The sequence below is a fragment of the Balaenoptera acutorostrata genome, chromosome 14, assembly GCF_949987535.1.
Source record: "Balaenoptera acutorostrata chromosome 14, mBalAcu1.1, whole genome shotgun sequence".
NCBI classification, from domain to species: Eukaryota; Metazoa; Chordata; class Mammalia; order Artiodactyla; family Balaenopteridae; genus Balaenoptera; species Balaenoptera acutorostrata.
In genome coordinates this window covers 75,212,842-75,230,543 of record NC_080077.1, presented here as the reverse complement: position 1 = coordinate 75,230,543, position 17,702 = coordinate 75,212,842, and the positions used below count along the sequence as shown (strand labels likewise).

General features: G+C 37.8%; 1 protein-coding gene across 10 annotated transcripts in view; it reads left to right on the top strand.

Moving 5' to 3' along the window:
- Positions 1-17,702, top strand: part of DOP1A (DOP1 leucine zipper like protein A) — a 114,172-nt gene that overhangs the window by 76,108 nt on the left and 20,362 nt on the right. For all 10 annotated transcript variants that reach the window (XM_057527571.1, XM_057527575.1, XM_057527572.1 and 7 more), the window contains 7 exons: positions 2,697-2,797; positions 4,199-4,458; positions 6,004-7,993; positions 8,834-8,945; positions 9,052-9,234; positions 11,085-11,210; positions 16,125-16,259. In XM_057527571.1, the coding sequence (XP_057383554.1) occupies positions 2,697-2,797; positions 4,199-4,458; positions 6,004-7,993; positions 8,834-8,945; positions 9,052-9,234; positions 11,085-11,210; positions 16,125-16,259 (2,907 nt within the window). The remainder of the gene's footprint in view (positions 1-2,696; positions 2,798-4,198; positions 4,459-6,003; positions 7,994-8,833; positions 8,946-9,051; positions 9,235-11,084; positions 11,211-16,124; positions 16,260-17,702) is intronic.

The following is a 17,702-nucleotide window of genomic DNA, read 5'->3' as shown; positions in this document are numbered from 1 at the left end:
TCGCAATCCTGATTTCAGCGGTCTTTTACTTGAAGGATTCCACAAATGCTGGAGGAAGACTATAAAATTTTTGGTAATATTACAATTTCTTTTTCTCTGTTTTTTTTTTAAATTTTATTTATTTTTTTTATACAGCAGGTTCTTATGAGTTATCTATTTTATACACATCAGTGTATACATGTCAATCCCAATCTCCCAATTCATCCCACCATCACCACCACCCCCCGCCACTTTCCCCCTTGGTGTCCATACGTTTGTTCTCTACATCTGTGTCTCTCTTTCTGCCCTGCAAACTGGTTCAGCTGTACCATTTTTCTAGATTCCACATATATGCGTTAATATACGATATTTGTTTTTCTCTTTCTGACTGACTTCACTCTGTATGACAGTCTCTAGGTCCATCCACATCTCTACAAATGACCCAATTTCGTTCTTTTTCATGGCTGAGTAATATTCCATTGTATATATGTACCACATCTTCTTTATCCATTCGTCTGTCGATGGGCATTTAGGTTGCTTCCATGACCTGGCTATTGTAAATAGTGCTGCAGTGAACACTGGGGTGCATGTGTCTTTTTGAATTATGGTTTTCTCAGGGCATATGCCCAGTAGTGTGATTGCTGGGTCATATGGTAATTCTATTTTTAGTTTTTTAAGGAACCTCCATACTGTTCTCCATAGTAGCTGTATCAGTTTACATTCCCATCAACAGTGCAAGAGGGTTCCCTTTTCTCCACACCCTCTCCAGCATTTGTTGTTTGTAGATTTTCTGATGATGCCCATTCTAACCGGTGTGAGGTGATACCTCATTGTAGTTTTGATTTGCATTTCTCTAATAATTAGTGATGTTGAGCAGCTTTTCACGTATCTCTTGGCAGTCTGTATGTCTTCTTTGGAGAGATGTCCATTTAGGTCTTCTGCCCATTTTTGGATGGGGTTGTTTGTTTTTTTGATATTGAGCTGCATGAGCTGTTTATATATTTTGGAGATTAATCCTTTGTCCGTTGGTTCGTTTGAAAATATTTTTTCCCATTCTGAGGGTTGTCTTTTCATCTTGTTTATAGTTTCCTTTGCTGTGCAAAATCTTTTAAGTTTCATTAGGTCCCATTTGTTTTTTTTTTTATTTCCATTACTCTAGGAGGTGGGTCTAAAAAGATCTTGCTGTGAATTATGTCATAGAGGGTTCTTCCTGTGTTTTCCTCTAAGAGTTTTAAAGTGTCTGGCCTTACATTTTGGCCTTTAATCCATTTTGAGTTTATTTTTGTGTATGGTGTTAGGGAGTGTTCTAATTTCATTCTTTTACATGTAGCTGTCCAGTTTTCCCAGCACCACTTATTGAAGAGACTGTCTTTTCTCCATTGTATATCCTTGCCTCCTTTGGCATGGATTAGTTGACCATAGGTGCATGGGTTTATCTCTGGGCTTTCTATCCTGTTCCATTGATCTATATTTCTGTTTTTGTGCCAGTACCATATTGTATTGATGACTGTAGCTTTGTAGTGTAGTCTGAAGTCAGGGAGTCTGATTCCTCCAGCTCCATTTTTTTTCCCTCAAGATTGCTTTGGCTATTTGGGGTCTTTTGTGTCTCCATGCAAATTTTAAGATTTTTTTGTTCTAGTTCTGTAAAAAATGCCATTGGTAATTTGGTAAGGATTACATTGAATCTGTAGATTGCTTTGGGTAGTATAGTCATTTTCACAATATTGATTCTTTCAATCCAAGAACAATTTCTACGTGATTTCCATTAACACATTTTCATTATCTAGTACCAAATACTGGTCTTTCTAAATAATTTATTTTTACATTATTCTATCCATTGTTATCTTAACAGTTAATCTTTTCCAAATAATCCCAAAAGTGATGTAATATTTTTCTTGTAGAAATAATTTTTTTAGGTCCTTAAAAATTTTTTTTAATTAATTTATTTATTTTATATTTATTTTTGGCTGTGTTGGGTCTTCGTTTCTGTGCAAGGGCTTTCTCCAGTTGCGGCGAGCGGGGACCATTCTTCATCGCGGTGCACGGGCCTCTCAGCGTTGCGGCCTCTCCCGTTGCCGAGCACAGGCTCCAGACGCGCAGGCTCAGTAGTTGTGGCTCACAGGCTTACTTGCTCCGTGGCATGTGGGATCCTCCCAGACCAGGGCTCAAACCCGTGTCCCCTGCATTGGCAGGCAGATTCTTAACCACTGCGCCACCAGGGAAGCCCAGTCCTTAAAATTTTTAATCTAATAAACCAGCTTTGTAAGTGATGATAAATTCATTTGGGATTAACATGTAATTTCTGGGAGCAAAAGCAAAGTATATAGTGCCGTAAAATTAGTTTTGACTACTGTGTATTTATATATTAAAATGAGGGGGAAAGTGCTTCCTATACTCAGAATATCATAACATGCACATTATTAGGTTTTTCCATCCCCTGTTATAAAGTAATCTAGTAAACTGATTACCTAAACTAAATAATAACTTACATGGCAGCATGAGATGATCCTTTAGGTTTAATATTTCTTTATATATTTAAGTATTTTCCATTTTTCTACTTCCATAAAAAACACAGCTTATTTCATCATGTGTTGGAGTTCTGTGAACATTGAACATAATACAACAAAATACTCTGTCTTAAATAACTACTTTGTTTATACTAAAATCACTTAATACCTTCAAAGGATAATAAAATAATCTCTCATATTCATCCTCAGAAAATAAGGATGGAAGCACATGCAAAATTTGCAGTTCTTTGGCATCTAACAAGGGACCTCCATATAAATAAGTCTTCATCTTTTGCACGGTCTTTTGACAGGTTGGTTACATTTTATATTCTGATATCTTAATGTTTCTTTTCTTGAATCCCCTGGCCTATTTGGTAGGGGAGAGAGAGCAGGGATAGGAGAGAGCAATTTGCGATTTTATAAAGAGAATTTATAAATTATTTTTAAAAATCTAAGCTGTATTAAAAGGCATGGCGTTTTCATTTATCTAACAGATTTTCACCTTTCATGCTCTGGAGCACCCAGTGCCCCTTCCTTTCATTGGATGACTTCATCAAGTTACTTCTGTGTGCCAGGAGCCATTCTAGGTGTCAGGGTTACAGCAACAGATACAGCCTTCTTGAGTTTATATATATATTCACATTCAGTGAAATTTCATATAAACAGTAGATTGTATAAGTGTTTCTCTAGTAATCATTCTCAGTCTTCTGCCTGAACCAGACTTATTAAAATCTACAGCAAAAATACTGACAAACCGCTTCCATGGATTAAAAAAATCTGTAGTTAACTGCCTGAGAGTTTGTCTAGACTACATAGATGACCCATACCCCAAATATGAGATTTGCAGTAACTTCCAAGGAGATGCCATTTATAGGTAAATTTACATACATTGGCATAGATAGCAGTCTCAGCAAGTCTCATAGAAGTGGCCCCAAATCTAACTACGCTCAAGCCCCACTCAGGATCACATGTGGACTCTACTGGATGTTATTTCAGCTGGTGGTTTTTCACGCAGCATCACCATTTTAAAACGGTCTGCTGTTGGACCCCTGTAATGAACTGGGCCCTGGGCCTAGGTACTTTACAGATACCATCTGTAATTTAATGACCGCCTGTCCTCATCATGTGAGACGGTGAAGGCCCCAGTGAAGTTAAGTGATTTGCCCAAGATCATTATACACAAGGTGAAGTGGATGGCCCAGATTTGAATCTTGGGTTGTCTGATTCCAAACTATACCTCCACACCTTTCACAGAAGGTCTTTCCTTGAATTAAGCACATCGCTTCAACTGGTAAAGAGAATGGGAGCAGAGGGGCACAGACCAACATGAAAGTAGTGTTGACTTGCAGACGGTTCAGTATTTGGTGATGTGAACAGTAATATGTTGCTAAAACGAGACTAATTGTCTAAGGTTTTTTTTTTTTTCTGTTTTTTAGTATTTATCTTTTAAAAGTAATGTATGCTTGTGAAATTTCAAAAAGCACAAGAAAAGAGAAAAAACTATTTCTCCTTTCTTATTGTATCTACTGAGACTGGTGATTAAGATTATTAAAATGCTGTGGTCAAAAGTTATTCTGAAGTATGATTACTTTAAAATAGTTAATTCAAAGCAAGAAACACAACTTATAGTAATGTTAATTTTAGAAAAATTAGAGTGTTACAATTAAAGTAGGTATTTTGCTCATTGTTTTAATTATTGGTGTTTATTGTAGGTCACTGTTCATCATGTTAGATAGCCTTAACAGTCTCGATGGTTCCACCAGCTCTGTGGGACAAGCCTGGCTGAACCAAGTCCTGCAAAGACATGATATTGCAAGAGTTTTGGAACCACTGCTACTGCTCTTGCTTCATCCCAAAACTCAGAGGGTTTCAGTGCAGCGGGTACAAGCAGAATGTTATTGGAATAAGGCCCCCTGTTACCCTGGAGAAGAGAATGACAAGCATTTCATGCAAAACTTTTCCTGCAATAATGGTGAATATCACACGGAAGTAGAACAGCTTTATTTAGAATTAAATTATTAAAATAAAATGAAAGGCGAACACAACAGTGATTGTCAGGAGAACCAAACGTGAGAATTTCTCCATGGACTGATGTTCTCCCCTCCGCGTGCACTAGCAGTGCTCACGTGGGCTGTGTCAGTATGTACCTTATCAGTGACCATCACAGGGGACTTGGATCTCTGTTATCAGTTGCTTCTTTCAGGGGAGGACTCGGCCCAGCTCTGGGCAGAAGCATTCTTCAGTATTAACAAATAACCTTTAGAGTTTATAATCCTGGCCCTGCAAGGCTCTGTAGATACTTCACTGGGAATCTTTAGTAAGCTTATAAGGCACGTTTATATTTCATGCGTCATTTTCCTCATCTGTAAAATAGGTATGATAATACCCACCTCTCAAGGCTTCATTGTGAATGTTAGATATAGTAATGTTTGTGACATGTTTAGTGCAGAGACTAGTGTGTTTGATAAATATTCTCTATTGGTAGAATAAAGTCCGCACTTCACAAATTGTCAAATGATACCCTCTGTAATAATACACTGATAATGGCCCCCTTGGATTATTACACCTTAGGGACAAAAGACTCAATATTTCATTTGTATCTCTTGTCAAATAATCCCTTGAGGTCAGTAATGAAAGGTCATTTGAGCGAGCGGGAAGCTGACGCTTAGAAGGCTGTGGCTTTCTCACAGTCCCGCAGCCGGTAGGCGGTGAAGCTAGAGCCAGACTGTCCTGCTCCCGCTTCATCGTCAGTGTGTTTCTGCAGAGCCTTGCTTCCTTTCTCTAGCTGCCTTTCCACTGCTCCCACTGAAGCTTCTAAGAACATGCTCTACCCTGCTTATTGCCAGAACTCTCGTGTTAGCGCTTTGCCTGCCATGGTTCCCGCCTGTCAGCTGAATTCTCATCTGTCCTCTGAGATCATTCTCAGACCTCACCTGTGGTGTCATGGCGCTTTTCCTGAATTTGAAGCATCTGATTTTGCACTGCTTGCATGGAACTAAGCCTCTCTAAAAGAATGTCCCCCAAAAAGTACCGAAATGGATGTTTGTGATGCCCTGCTAGTTTTAAACTTCTTAGAGAGAACAGTGATGTCTTTTCCTTCCCTCACCCTCCTCTCCTGGTTTAGGGCCTTACTCAAACTAGATAATTCATAAATGCTTGCTGAATTTTATTAAAATCAAGAAGATTATGTATTTATTTATTAACTGTATACAAAATAATTTTAAAAGGATGTCGTATTTGGGGATAAGGGCAAAGTTTTATATTTTATCTGTTAAATGTGCTGTTTTGTTTAATTCAGTTGAATAATAGGCCTTCTAGTATTGAATTGTCTATTAAATTCTAGTTAATGGTCATCTACATAATTTTCTAACTTAAAAAGTCTAGCATATTAATAAATATTTTAATAGGAAAATATAAGGAGGTAATGAAAGTAATGATTAAAAATCTTGTTCAGTCTACATTTCAGTTATTTTAATATATTTTATATTTTTCCTTCACTCTTTTTCTCATATGCCAGTAAGCCAAGTACAACTCATTGCATCGAAAGGAAATGGTGAAAAGACGCTTACCATGGATGAAATAGAGAACTTCAGTCTTACTGTTAATCCATTAAGTGACAGACTGTCCCTTCTAAGTACCAGCAGTGAGACAATTCCAATGGTTGTGTCTGATTTTGATCTTCCAGACCAACAGATAGAAATACTTCAGAGTTCTGACTCTGGATGTTCTCAGTCCTCTGCTGGGGACAACTTGAGTTACGAAGTTGATCCTGAAAACGTGAATGCACAAGAGGATTCCCAGGTGCCAAATGCAGGCTCCGCAGATGAGGATGTTCAGCAGGTGGTCTTTGACCTGATATGTAAAGTCGTCAGTGGCCTCGAAGCAGAATCTGCATCAGCGCCATCTCAGTTAGAAATGGAAGACATGCCCCCAGAGGACAATGATGTAGATCCAGGCGAGGAGGTGATTGAAAGTGAAGATCAGTCCGCTCAGCAGAGTCAGACGGCTTTGCCGAGTAACGAAAATTCTCAGTTTTTGTCTGTGTCTGCAGAGGAAGGCTGTGAGTGTGCGCCGAACGGAATCTCCAGAAACAGCTCCTCACCTTGTATTTCAGGAACCACACAGATTTTCCATGACTCTGCTGTTGCTTCTACAGAAACCAGATCTAGACAGAGAAGTCACAGTAGTATTCAGTTCAGCTTCAAAGAAAAATTATCAGAAAAGGTCTCAGAGAAAGAAACAATTGTTAAAGAGTCAGGTAAACAACCAGGAGCAAAACCTAAAGTAAAACTTGCCAGAAAAAAGGATGATGACAAGAAAAAAACTTCAAGTGAAAAACTCAAACAAACCAGTGTTTTCTTTAGTGATGGTCTGGATTTAGAGAACTGGTATAGCTGCGGAGAGGGAGAAATTTCTGAAATTGAGAGTGACATGGGTTCTCCAGGATCACGGAAATCTCCCAATTTCAGCGTCCATCCACTCTATCAACATGTGCTTTTGTATCTCCAGTTGTATGATTCATCAAGGACTCTGTATGCTTTTTCTGCCATCAAGGCCATCTTGAAAACTAACCCCACTGCTTTTGTAAATGCCATTTCAACCACTAGTGTAAATAATGCATATACTCCTCAGTTGTCTCTGCTTCAGAATCTATTGGCCAGACACCGGATTTCTGTTATGGGCAAAGATTTTTATAGTCACATTCCTGTGGACTCGAATCATAACTTCCGGAGTTCTATGTACATAGAAATCCTTATTTCCCTCTGCTTATATTATATGCGTAGCCATTACCCAACTCATGTCAAGGTCACGTCACAAGATTTAATAGGCAATCGGAACATGCAGATGATGAGCATCGAAATTTTGACACTCCTCTTTACTGAGCTGGCAAAAGTCATAGAAAGCTCTGCAAAAGGTTTCCCTAGTTTCATCTCTGATATGTTATCTAAGTGCAAAGTTCAGAAAGTGATTCTTCACTGTTTGCTGTCATCTATCTTTAGTGCACAGAAGTGGTACAGTGAAAAGACGGCAGGTAAGAACGTGGTTGCTGTGGAAGAAGGTTTCTCAGAGGACAGCCTGATCAATTTCTCAGAAGATGAATTTGACAATGGCAGCACACTCCAGTCACAGCTTCTTAAAGTGCTTCAGAGGCTCATTGTTCTAGAACACAGGGTAATGACTATCCCTGAAGAGAATGAAACAGGTTTTGATTTTGTGGTATCTGATCTGGAACACATCAATCCCCATCAGCCCATGACTTCTCTTCAGTATTTGCATGCCCAGCCAATCACATCTCAAGGCATGTTCCTCTGTGCGGTGATACGAGCTTTACATCAACACTGTGCTTGTAAGATGCACCCACAGTGGATTGGTTTAATCACATCTACTCTGCCTTACATGGGAAAAGTTCTACAGAGAGTGGTTGTTTCTGTGACACTACAGCTTTGCAGAAATCTAGATAACCTAATTCAACAGTACAAATATGAAACAGGATTATCTGATAGTAGGTAAGGGTTGATTTTTAATTTTGTCATTATTAACATTTTTTTACATATATTACTGCTTAATCTAGTAAGTCAGTTGCAATTTGGGGAAGTAAATTAGTGGTTATCATTAGGTTACAAACAGTATCTTATTTTCATAAAGAAGAACATTGAGGAAGAGTATCAACAAAAGAAGCAGGAGTGGAAAACAGAAGGAATATATAAACAGGACTTTTTTCTCCTAAGAGCTGAAATTAATTTTGATGCTCTTAACGGAGCTGGCAAAAGTAATAGAAAGCTCAGCAAAGGGTTTCCCTGGTTTTATATGATATGTTTATCTAAGTGCAAATTAATTTCACAGTAAAATTAATTTAAAATTACAAATAATTATTTTCCCATCTGATTTTACTTCTCGTTTAGGATTTTCATAGTTTGGTGGCGAATTTTATCTGTATCCCCAGGCCATGTTCAAAATTAATCTGTCAAAATTATCCAGATGTTTAATAGACTAGTGTCTGGTTTATCTCCTGTATAATCTCAGGTACTAGATATAAAATATAAGAAAACTGCCTGTATCCTTTAATATTGATATGCCTGCCATTACATGGTTGCTAGAGATTTACTGGCTGTATTTATTTTGTATAGCATTTATTATCCAAAAAGAACTTTAGTACATTTAATGTGACTCACTTATTTTATTAGATGAGGATATAAAAGCTCCTAATTTATTCATTTAGTTATTTACTTATATAATATTTATTGAGCACTTACTGTGTGCCTGTCACATGCTGGACATTTACTACTGATAAAACACGAGCTTCTCTTTCACAGAACTTGTGTTCAAATGGATACATTTTATTTCAGGCCTCTGTGGATGGCATCAATTATTCCACCAGATATGATTCTTACCCTTTTGGAAGGGATCACAGCCATTATCCACTACTGTTTGTTGGACCCTACTACACAGTATCACCAAGTAAGACCACACAAATATTTGACTGCTTTTTAAAGACTATGAGGCCTAATAAGTCCCATTTGTAAACCTCAGGAAGTGATATGTTTTCTTCCCCCAACTTTAATAGCTTTTGGTCAATGTGGACCAGAAACACCTGTTCGAAGCCCGCAGTGGAATCCTCTCGATCCTTCACATGATCATGTCCTCTGTGACACTGCTTTGGAGCGTACTGCATCAGGCCGATTCTTCGGAAAAGATAACCATTGCTGCATCCGCCTCTGTTACCACTATTAATCTTGGAGCCACAAAGGTTAGATAATTCACACTTCATCTTTGGTGCTCAAGAGGCTATTTGAGGATTCTCCCAAAGATTATGTTCTGAATTTGTGAATAATTTGAGTAGTATTTATGATACTCTGCATGGATTGTGTAATTAGTTATCAAGTAATTTTTTTAACCGTTTTATTGAAATGACATAACACAGAATTCACCCTTTTTTTTTTTTTTTTTTTTAATTTTTTTTTTCCCCCTACTTTTATTTATTTATTTATTTATTTTTGGCTGTGTTGGGTCTTCGGTTCGTGCGAGGGCTTTCTCCAGTTGCGGCAAGCGGGGGCCACTCTTCATTGCGGTGCGGGGACCGCTCTTCATCGCGGTGCGCGGGCCTCTCACTATCGCGGCCCCTCCCGCTGCGGGGCACAGGCTCCAGACGCGCAGGCTCAGCAGCCGTGGCTCACGGGCCCAGCCGCTCCGCGGCATGTGGGATCCTCCCAGACCAGGGCTCGAACCCGTGTCCCCTGCATTAGCAGGCAGATTCTCAACCACTGCGCCACCAGGGAAGCCCCACCCTTTTTAAGCATTTATAATTCAATGTTTGTTTTTGTTTTTGTTTTGTTTTATTGAAATGACATAACACAAAATTCACCCTTTTTAAGCATATATGAGTCAATGTTTGTTTTTGTTTTTGTTTTGTTTTTTAGTAAATTTACAGAGCTGTAGTACTGTCACCACACTCTAATGTTTGAGCATACCCCTCACCACAGAAAGATGCCTCATGCCCATCTGCAGCCCCTCGGTTCCCATCCCTAACCACGATCAACCACTCATCTGTTTTCTCTGTACATCGATTCGCTTTTTCTGGCCATTTCCTGTAAATGGAATTATACATTATTTGGTCTCTTGTATCTAGCTTCTTTCATGTGACATAATATTTTTGAGGTTCATTCATACATGTTATAACTTTGTTCCTTTTTTTAGGACATTTCAAGCTGACATTTTAATATGCAGATCTCTCCTGGAAAACAGTTTAGCAATATGTACAGAGATCTTTAAGTTTCATAGTCTTTGACCTAGTAATCTACTTTAGTAATGAATTCTAAGGTAATCAAAATTATGTAAATATATACATAAAATATTTATTATAGCCTTATTTAATGGCAGGAAAAAGAGAGATCCTAAACAATAAGGGAATGGTTAAATAAATTATCTGTTCAGTGTTACATTATGTAGCCACTAATGTCGTGGTTTTGAAGAATTCTTAGTGGATGGAAAGTGCTTAAAAGTTTAGTGAAACAGGGATGTTACATAATTAAACAAATATTATATTTCTAACTATGTAAAAAAAATTTATCTGCGGAAAAAGGAATAAAGAAAATTCACGTGTTAGTAGTGATTTTCTTAGGATCATGAGGTTAATGGTTGATTTAAAAAAAGTGTTTTTCTTCTTATACTCTTAGGTATTTTCCAAATTTTCTACTTTATATTTAGAGGGAAATTATGTGAATGTTTAAAAGCATGTTACGCTATGGCAGGTTGTCAAATTGATATCCCGCAATTACCTAATCTTGCTCCTAGACCTGACTTCCTAGATCTGAGAGTCATGGGAGCACACCGGGCACCGCGGGGGAGGGTAGAAGTCATTAGAAAATTGTATTTAAGTCCTGATGTTTGGATTAAACTATTATAGGGTTTTTTTTTTTCCTTTTGAATTAAAATGACCATGGTTGCATCTCTTGACACTATTAAAGTTTCCTCTACCATTATTTAGGTAGTAAAACATACAAGTTCTGTATATTATTTCAAGAAAAACTAAAAGTACAGTCCAGTTATTAATGCTTCCATAATTTTTAATTCACTTGTCATTTGCTTAAATTTTTTTAGAACTTGAGACAGCAGATCCTAGAATTATTGGGGCCCATTTCAATGAATCATGGTGTTCACTTTATGGCTGCCATCGCCTTTGTATGGAATGAAAGAAGACAGAACAAAACCACCACTAGGACCAAGGTATGTGTTTGTCTTTTCATTTGGTAAACATATGGTGAGCACATGCTGATTTTCAATTCTCCATTAGTTGCAGTGGGGCTGGGATAGGGTGGGTGGTGGAAAGGCAACAACTTTGTGTACAGGTTTAGATAATGATACATTGCCTAAATTTCTTAAATAAATATAAAAAATATTTTATGTGAAGACAAGTAATTAATATGATATTAAAACTGTAGCTGTATTTTACATAGAAATGGTAATATAATACAATGTGTTTTTTAAATGATAGTCATTCAGGGCACAGAGCAAGAATATGGAGAGAAATTTTCATCTTGACTAGTTTTTCATTACAATGTGACTGCTTAAATCATTTCTAAATGTAATTCATATGTTGTCTTTGGATTATGTATGTGAAAATTTTGTTGTTTTGTGGGTTTGAAAGCTCAAAAAAGTGTTCTGGGACTTCACCGGTAGTCCAGTGGTTAAGAATCCACCTTCCAATGCACGGGATGCGGGTTCGATCCCTGGTTGGGGAACTAAGATCTCACATGCCGTGGAGCAACTAAGCCCGCGCACCACAACCAGAGAGCCCATATGCCGCAACTACAGAGCCCACATGCTCTGGAGCCCGTGCACCACGACTAGAGAGAAACCCACGTGCCACAACTAGAGAGAAGCCTGCGTGCCGCAGTGAAAAGATCCCACGTGCCACCACTAAGACCCGACGCAGCCAAAAATAAATGAAATTAATAGATAAATTTGTTTTAATCTGGAAAAAAAAGCTCAAAAATGTGTTCTATATTGGATATAAATACTAACTCATTAGAATACTAAGGCTATTAAATAATTTATGTTCCCATAAGATATATGATTTGTCCAGCTAAAGGTTTCTAATCTGTTATTTTTGTGCTTTCACATTACATGTAGGCTGACATTTCTAAAGTAATAAAAATAAACATTCCCACTTATATGACATTTTGCATGTGACGATTCAGTAGTAGATATTACATTGGACAGAACTGAGATCCTAGACTATTTAAAATCAGTCAAGCACACGTGGTTTAACATGGCAAATTGAACACATGCATTTTTCTCTGCTTTCTTCCCAAAAATGAGAGTAAAAAAATTTTAAATGGCAAAACCCACAATGACAAAAAAGTTGGGAGAGGTCACCACAAAAAAATAAGAAGAGTCAACAAAATTTTGCAAGATGAAAAACACATGTCTGAGTTGTAATTGACTTGGATATCAATATCAGCTTTCTCTGCTCTACTAAGTTGCTGCAAGAAGGGGATCAGTTCCCACTGTAAAACTATAGACAGTTTCTGGAAGTAGAAGTATCAGGTACGGGCTTCCCTGGTGGTGCAATGGTTAAGAATCCGCCTGCCAATGCAGGGGACACAGGTTCGAGCCCTGGTCCGGGAAGATCCCACATGCCGCAGAGCAACTAAGCCTGTGTGCCACAACTACTGAGCCTGCGCTCTAGATCCCTCGAGCCACAACTACTGAGCCCATGTGCCACAACTACTGAGGCCCGTGCACCTAGAGCCTGTGCTCTGCAACGAGAAGCCACAGTAGTGAGGAGCCCGTGCACGGCAATGAAGAGTAGCCCCCGCTCACTGCAACTAGAGAAGAAAGCCCGCGTGCAGCAACGAAGACCCAACGCAGCCAAAAATAAATAAATAAATAAATAAATAAATAAATAAATAAAAAAGAAGTATCAGGTACTTCTTAAAGGCAGAGAGTTAGGATGGGGCTGAAATCTGGAGGACTGATTGAGAGTTTATAGATCCCTTTTTCCCAACCCAAGCAACCAACCACCCACTTCTCTTACCCTACCCCATCAGGAGACTGGAGTCAAGTTTACTATGTGAAGAGTTTATCAAGAGAGGCTCTTGGGCTTACTCGGTGGTGCAGTGGTTAAGAATCCGCCTGCCAATGCAGGGGACATGGGTTCGAGCCCTGGTCCGGGAAGATCCCAGATGCTGCAGAGCAACTAAACCCATGCGCTACAGCTACTGAGCCTGTACTCTAGAGCCCGCGAGCCACAACTACTGAGCCCACGCACCACAACTACTGATGCCCACATGCCTAGAGCCTGTGCTCCACAGCAAGAGAAGCCACTGCAATGAGAAGCCCGTGCACCGCAACGAAGAGTAGCCCCCACTCACCACAACTAGAGAAAGCCTGCTCACAGCAACAAAGACCTAATGCAACCAAAAATAAATTAATTAATTAAAAAAAAAAAGAGGGGCTCTTGACCCAAGGGCATAAGGTTGACACAGGTAGAAATTAGACTTCATGCTGAAACCAGCATTCAAAAGTCTACATTTTGAAAAATGGGAATCACCCTCACCCCAGTGAGATGGCAGGAAGCTATTATGTCCCTCAGGTAGGAGTTTGGAGGATTCCTCTCTAGGAAAATGACCTGACCAAGAAAAAAGATCTGTAGCTACTGAAGTTTTTGAGTCTCCTAGCAAAAACAAACTAGGCTGCTATCACCACACAAGAAGGCCCACCTATCCAGTAGTCCTGCACACAAATGCTTGAGTTCCCATCATGTTTTACTTTCTTTTTGAAAGGCAATAGTAACATAGTTGTTAAGAGCACAGACTTTGAAACCAGATCTCTGGGGTTCAAATATTGACTTCTCCACTCACTAACTATATGACTTCTTCAGGGTAGCAATACTACTTCATGGGGTTGTGAGAATCAGAAAAAAAGTGAGGGGGGCGGGGGAGGGAGGGAAGGAGGGAAAGAGGAAGGGAAGAAGGAAAAATATATATATGGCACTTACCAATGCACAGCACTTAATAAGCACTCTGTAAATATATATATAGTTATATTATTATTACTCACATTTAAAATTGATAGAGAGCCAAGTCATATGAAGAAAGTCTCAAAAAATTGGACAAAGACCGAAACAACTAAATAGAGAAAGTCAAAAGAAACAATGCAGGTAACAGAAGAAAATGTAAATAATAGTAATGTCCTTCAAGAGGTAAAACCATACTACATCCATGAAATAAGAAGAGATTATAAGAAAGACTATTGCAAAATTTTTAAATTATCTTGAATGTTAAAAATTTTTATAGCAGAAGCAAAACAAAATCAGTTATTAAGGGTTGGAAAGTGAAAGTAGATAAATACCAAATATAGAATGTAAATTTAGAGATATGGAAAAATAGGTGAAAGGAGATTTAAAAATTAGGGAAATGATACCGGAGGCTCAATATCTTTTTGAAGAAAGAAGGAATAGAAAAAATGAGGGGAGAAAAGTATCTAAGAAATAGTACAAGGGAATTCCACAGAAATGAAGGAAATGAGTTTCTACAGGCACTGTAAAAAGAGATCTGTCTACACAAAGATCAGCAAGTAATTTCAAAACACTGAAGATAAAAAGGAGATCCGACAGTCTTCTAAAGAGAAAATACTGGTCATAATCAATGGAATAATGATAAGACTTGTCAACAGCAGCACTAGAAATTATGATGGGAAAATTAGTTTCAATCTATAATTCTAACTGAGCCAAACTGTCACTCAAGTGAGTTTTGACCATGAAATGTCTCAAAAAAACAAAAAATTGTGATCAATTCACCCTTTCTCAGCTCTCGTAAGATGTATCTCCACCAGAGGAGGAAAAAAACAAGAAAGAAGGCAACATGGGATCCAAGAAATAGGAGTTCCAACACAGAAGAAAAGGAAAGGGAATCTTTAAGACTGATGGTCACAGGAGAGATAGCAAGATGTTACTGTATAGCAAGCCTAGAGAGTACCAACCCAAGTAGAAGGTAGAGAGATTAATTATCTGATGTTTTTGAATACGCAATTAGAGGACATTTACTGTCTTTGACATGTTTGTGGATGAACATGTGATAGAGAAAACCAAGCAAACAAAAATAGTGCAGACACACAAATGCACGTGTGTGGGCACACACGCTTCTGTTAAACACATTGTGACAATTAAGGAAGTTTTTTTTAATAAAGGTAGAAAAATCCAACTGAAGTCATACTGCTTAGTGATGACCATGTTTTCTTGTATATACTTTCAGATTTTTAAACACATTTACATAATAAAATATTATGAATACGGGCATTGTATTCCTTTCCATTGATGTATATTCATTTTTTTCATCCATCTGCTGGTTGATATACAATTATTCATACATCTTTTATTTTTTTCATCATGATTTTAGTGAAAAGAGGAAATTTATATACAAAATATGCATAAATAATTCTTCATATCATAAACAACTCTGAAATGAATGAAAGTGCATACATAGTTCATCATATCCAGTGTTTCTTTGTGGAAATCCTTAAAAAAATTAAATTAAAAACAATTATATTTCTTTGAGGCAAATTATTAATCTAGACTCATTGAACCTTATCATTGGAATGAATAATGAAAACTATTTTAAAGATTGGCAAAAGAAAACAGTTTAGGGAAAACAAAAAGTTGTACAAGAAAAGACATGCAGTGATACTACACAGCATAACCATAAGTAGTCATGTGAACCCTAGATGTTGATTTAAATGAAGTTATGATGTAACTACGTTGGGAGGATAGGGAGAAAAGTATAAGAGAGCTAAACCTTTGTCTTCTAAAGTAGGAAGTCAGTAGATGATGTGTAAAATTAAAGAAAAATTGTGAAGTAGGAAAAGTAATAACAGTGTATATTACTCAGAAATGATAGAAAAGAGCTAAGAGTTGAGCATTGTTGCTTTGGGGCATGAGAAGTGCAAGGGCACTGCTATTTTGTCTTAAAAGGCTTCTTGTCCTATTTGATTTTTTGAAATGATGTACAGGTATTATATTGATAAAAAAAGAAATTTTACCTAAAGAAGAGGCCATAAAATATTCTCTCAATTCTGTGATTTGTCTTGAAAGACTTAAATATACATGTACATAAGTGAATACAATGATGTGTTCTCCAGGTTATTCCTGCAGCCAGTGAAGAACAGCTTTTACTAGTAGAACTGGTTCGTTCAATCAGTGTCATGAGAGCAGAAACTGTCATACAGACTGTGAAGGAAGTTTTAAAGCAGCCCCCAGCCATAGCCAAGGACAAGGTAAGAAGAACTTCAATTTGTTTACAGTTGTATTTCAGAAATGACCCTGGTAGGTAAGATATTTTTTGTACAATACATCCTTTTATTTAAAAGGATTGCAGAAATGACTGCATGTGTTCCTCGAATCGCCCTAATAAAAACAGTTCTCAGTATCTGCAGCGACTTGCTGCTGTGATCATCCCTGTGGCCAGTGAAGAGCCGTTCACTGCTCATAGCTCTACATATGTACATCTAAGGCAGTTAGGAGCTGTGTGACCAAATTCTTAGGTGAAATTTTCCTGGTCATGTAAAGGAAGAGCACAGAAGCCAGAGCCCAAGGGCTGTTTACCTCAGTTGTTGCCTTTTTCACAGCTTCTTACTGCATTCTCTTCAGAATGAATGTCTCAAGTCTGTAAACTCCCCACATTTTGCCATAACCTTAGTTCTAGTCAGTGTCATTTCTTGACCATGTACAAACTGTGCTTTGCAAGGGCTACCAAAAAATGAATAACGGAGTCTCTGCATTCACAATGCATTGTCTCTAGTTAGGCAGACATAAAAGTCTACAAGTTAATAAAGTTATGGACTTCTCTACTTTTTTTGCTCTTTGTTCCAGCAACACTAAGAGGTCCTATTTTCTTAAAAAATATTTACCAACTGAAAGCATTAGATTTTAAGCCAAGGCAAAATAGACCTAATCACTTCCTTAAAAGAATTATTACACATATCTGAAAATATTAAATTATTTTTTCTATTGCCTGAAGAGTGTACTACTTGTGTGTGTGAATAACCAGTGTCCTTATTAATTTTTTTTCTACTGTGAGTTTATTTTTTTTTAATTTAATTTAATTTTATTTTTTTAACATCTTTATTGGAGTATAATTGCTTTACAATGGTGTGTTAATTTCTGCTTTATAACAAAGTGAATCAGTTATACACATACATATGTCCCCATATCTCTTCCCTCTTGCATCTCCCTCCCTCCCACCCTCCCTATCCCACCCCTCTAGGTGGTCACAAAGCACCGAGCTGATCTCCCTGTGCTATGTGGCTGCTTCCCACTAGCTAGCTATTTTACGTTTGGTAGTGTATATATGTCCATGCCACTGTCTCACTTTGTCCCAGCTTACCCTTCCCCCTCCCCGTATCCTCAAGTCCATTCTCTAGTAGGTCTGCATCTTTATTCCCGTCTTGCCCCTAGGTTCTTCTGATCATTTTTTTTTTCTTTTTTTTAGATTCTATATATATGTGTTAGCATATGGTATTTGTTTTTCTCTTTCTGACTTACTTCACTCTGTATGACAGTCTCTAGGTCCATCCACCTCACTACAAATAACTCAGTTTCGTTCCTTTTTATGGCTGAGTAATATTCCATTGTATATATGTGCCACATCTTCTTTATCCATTCATCTGTTGATGGACACTTAGGTTGCTTCCATGTCCTGGCTATTGTAAATAGAGCTG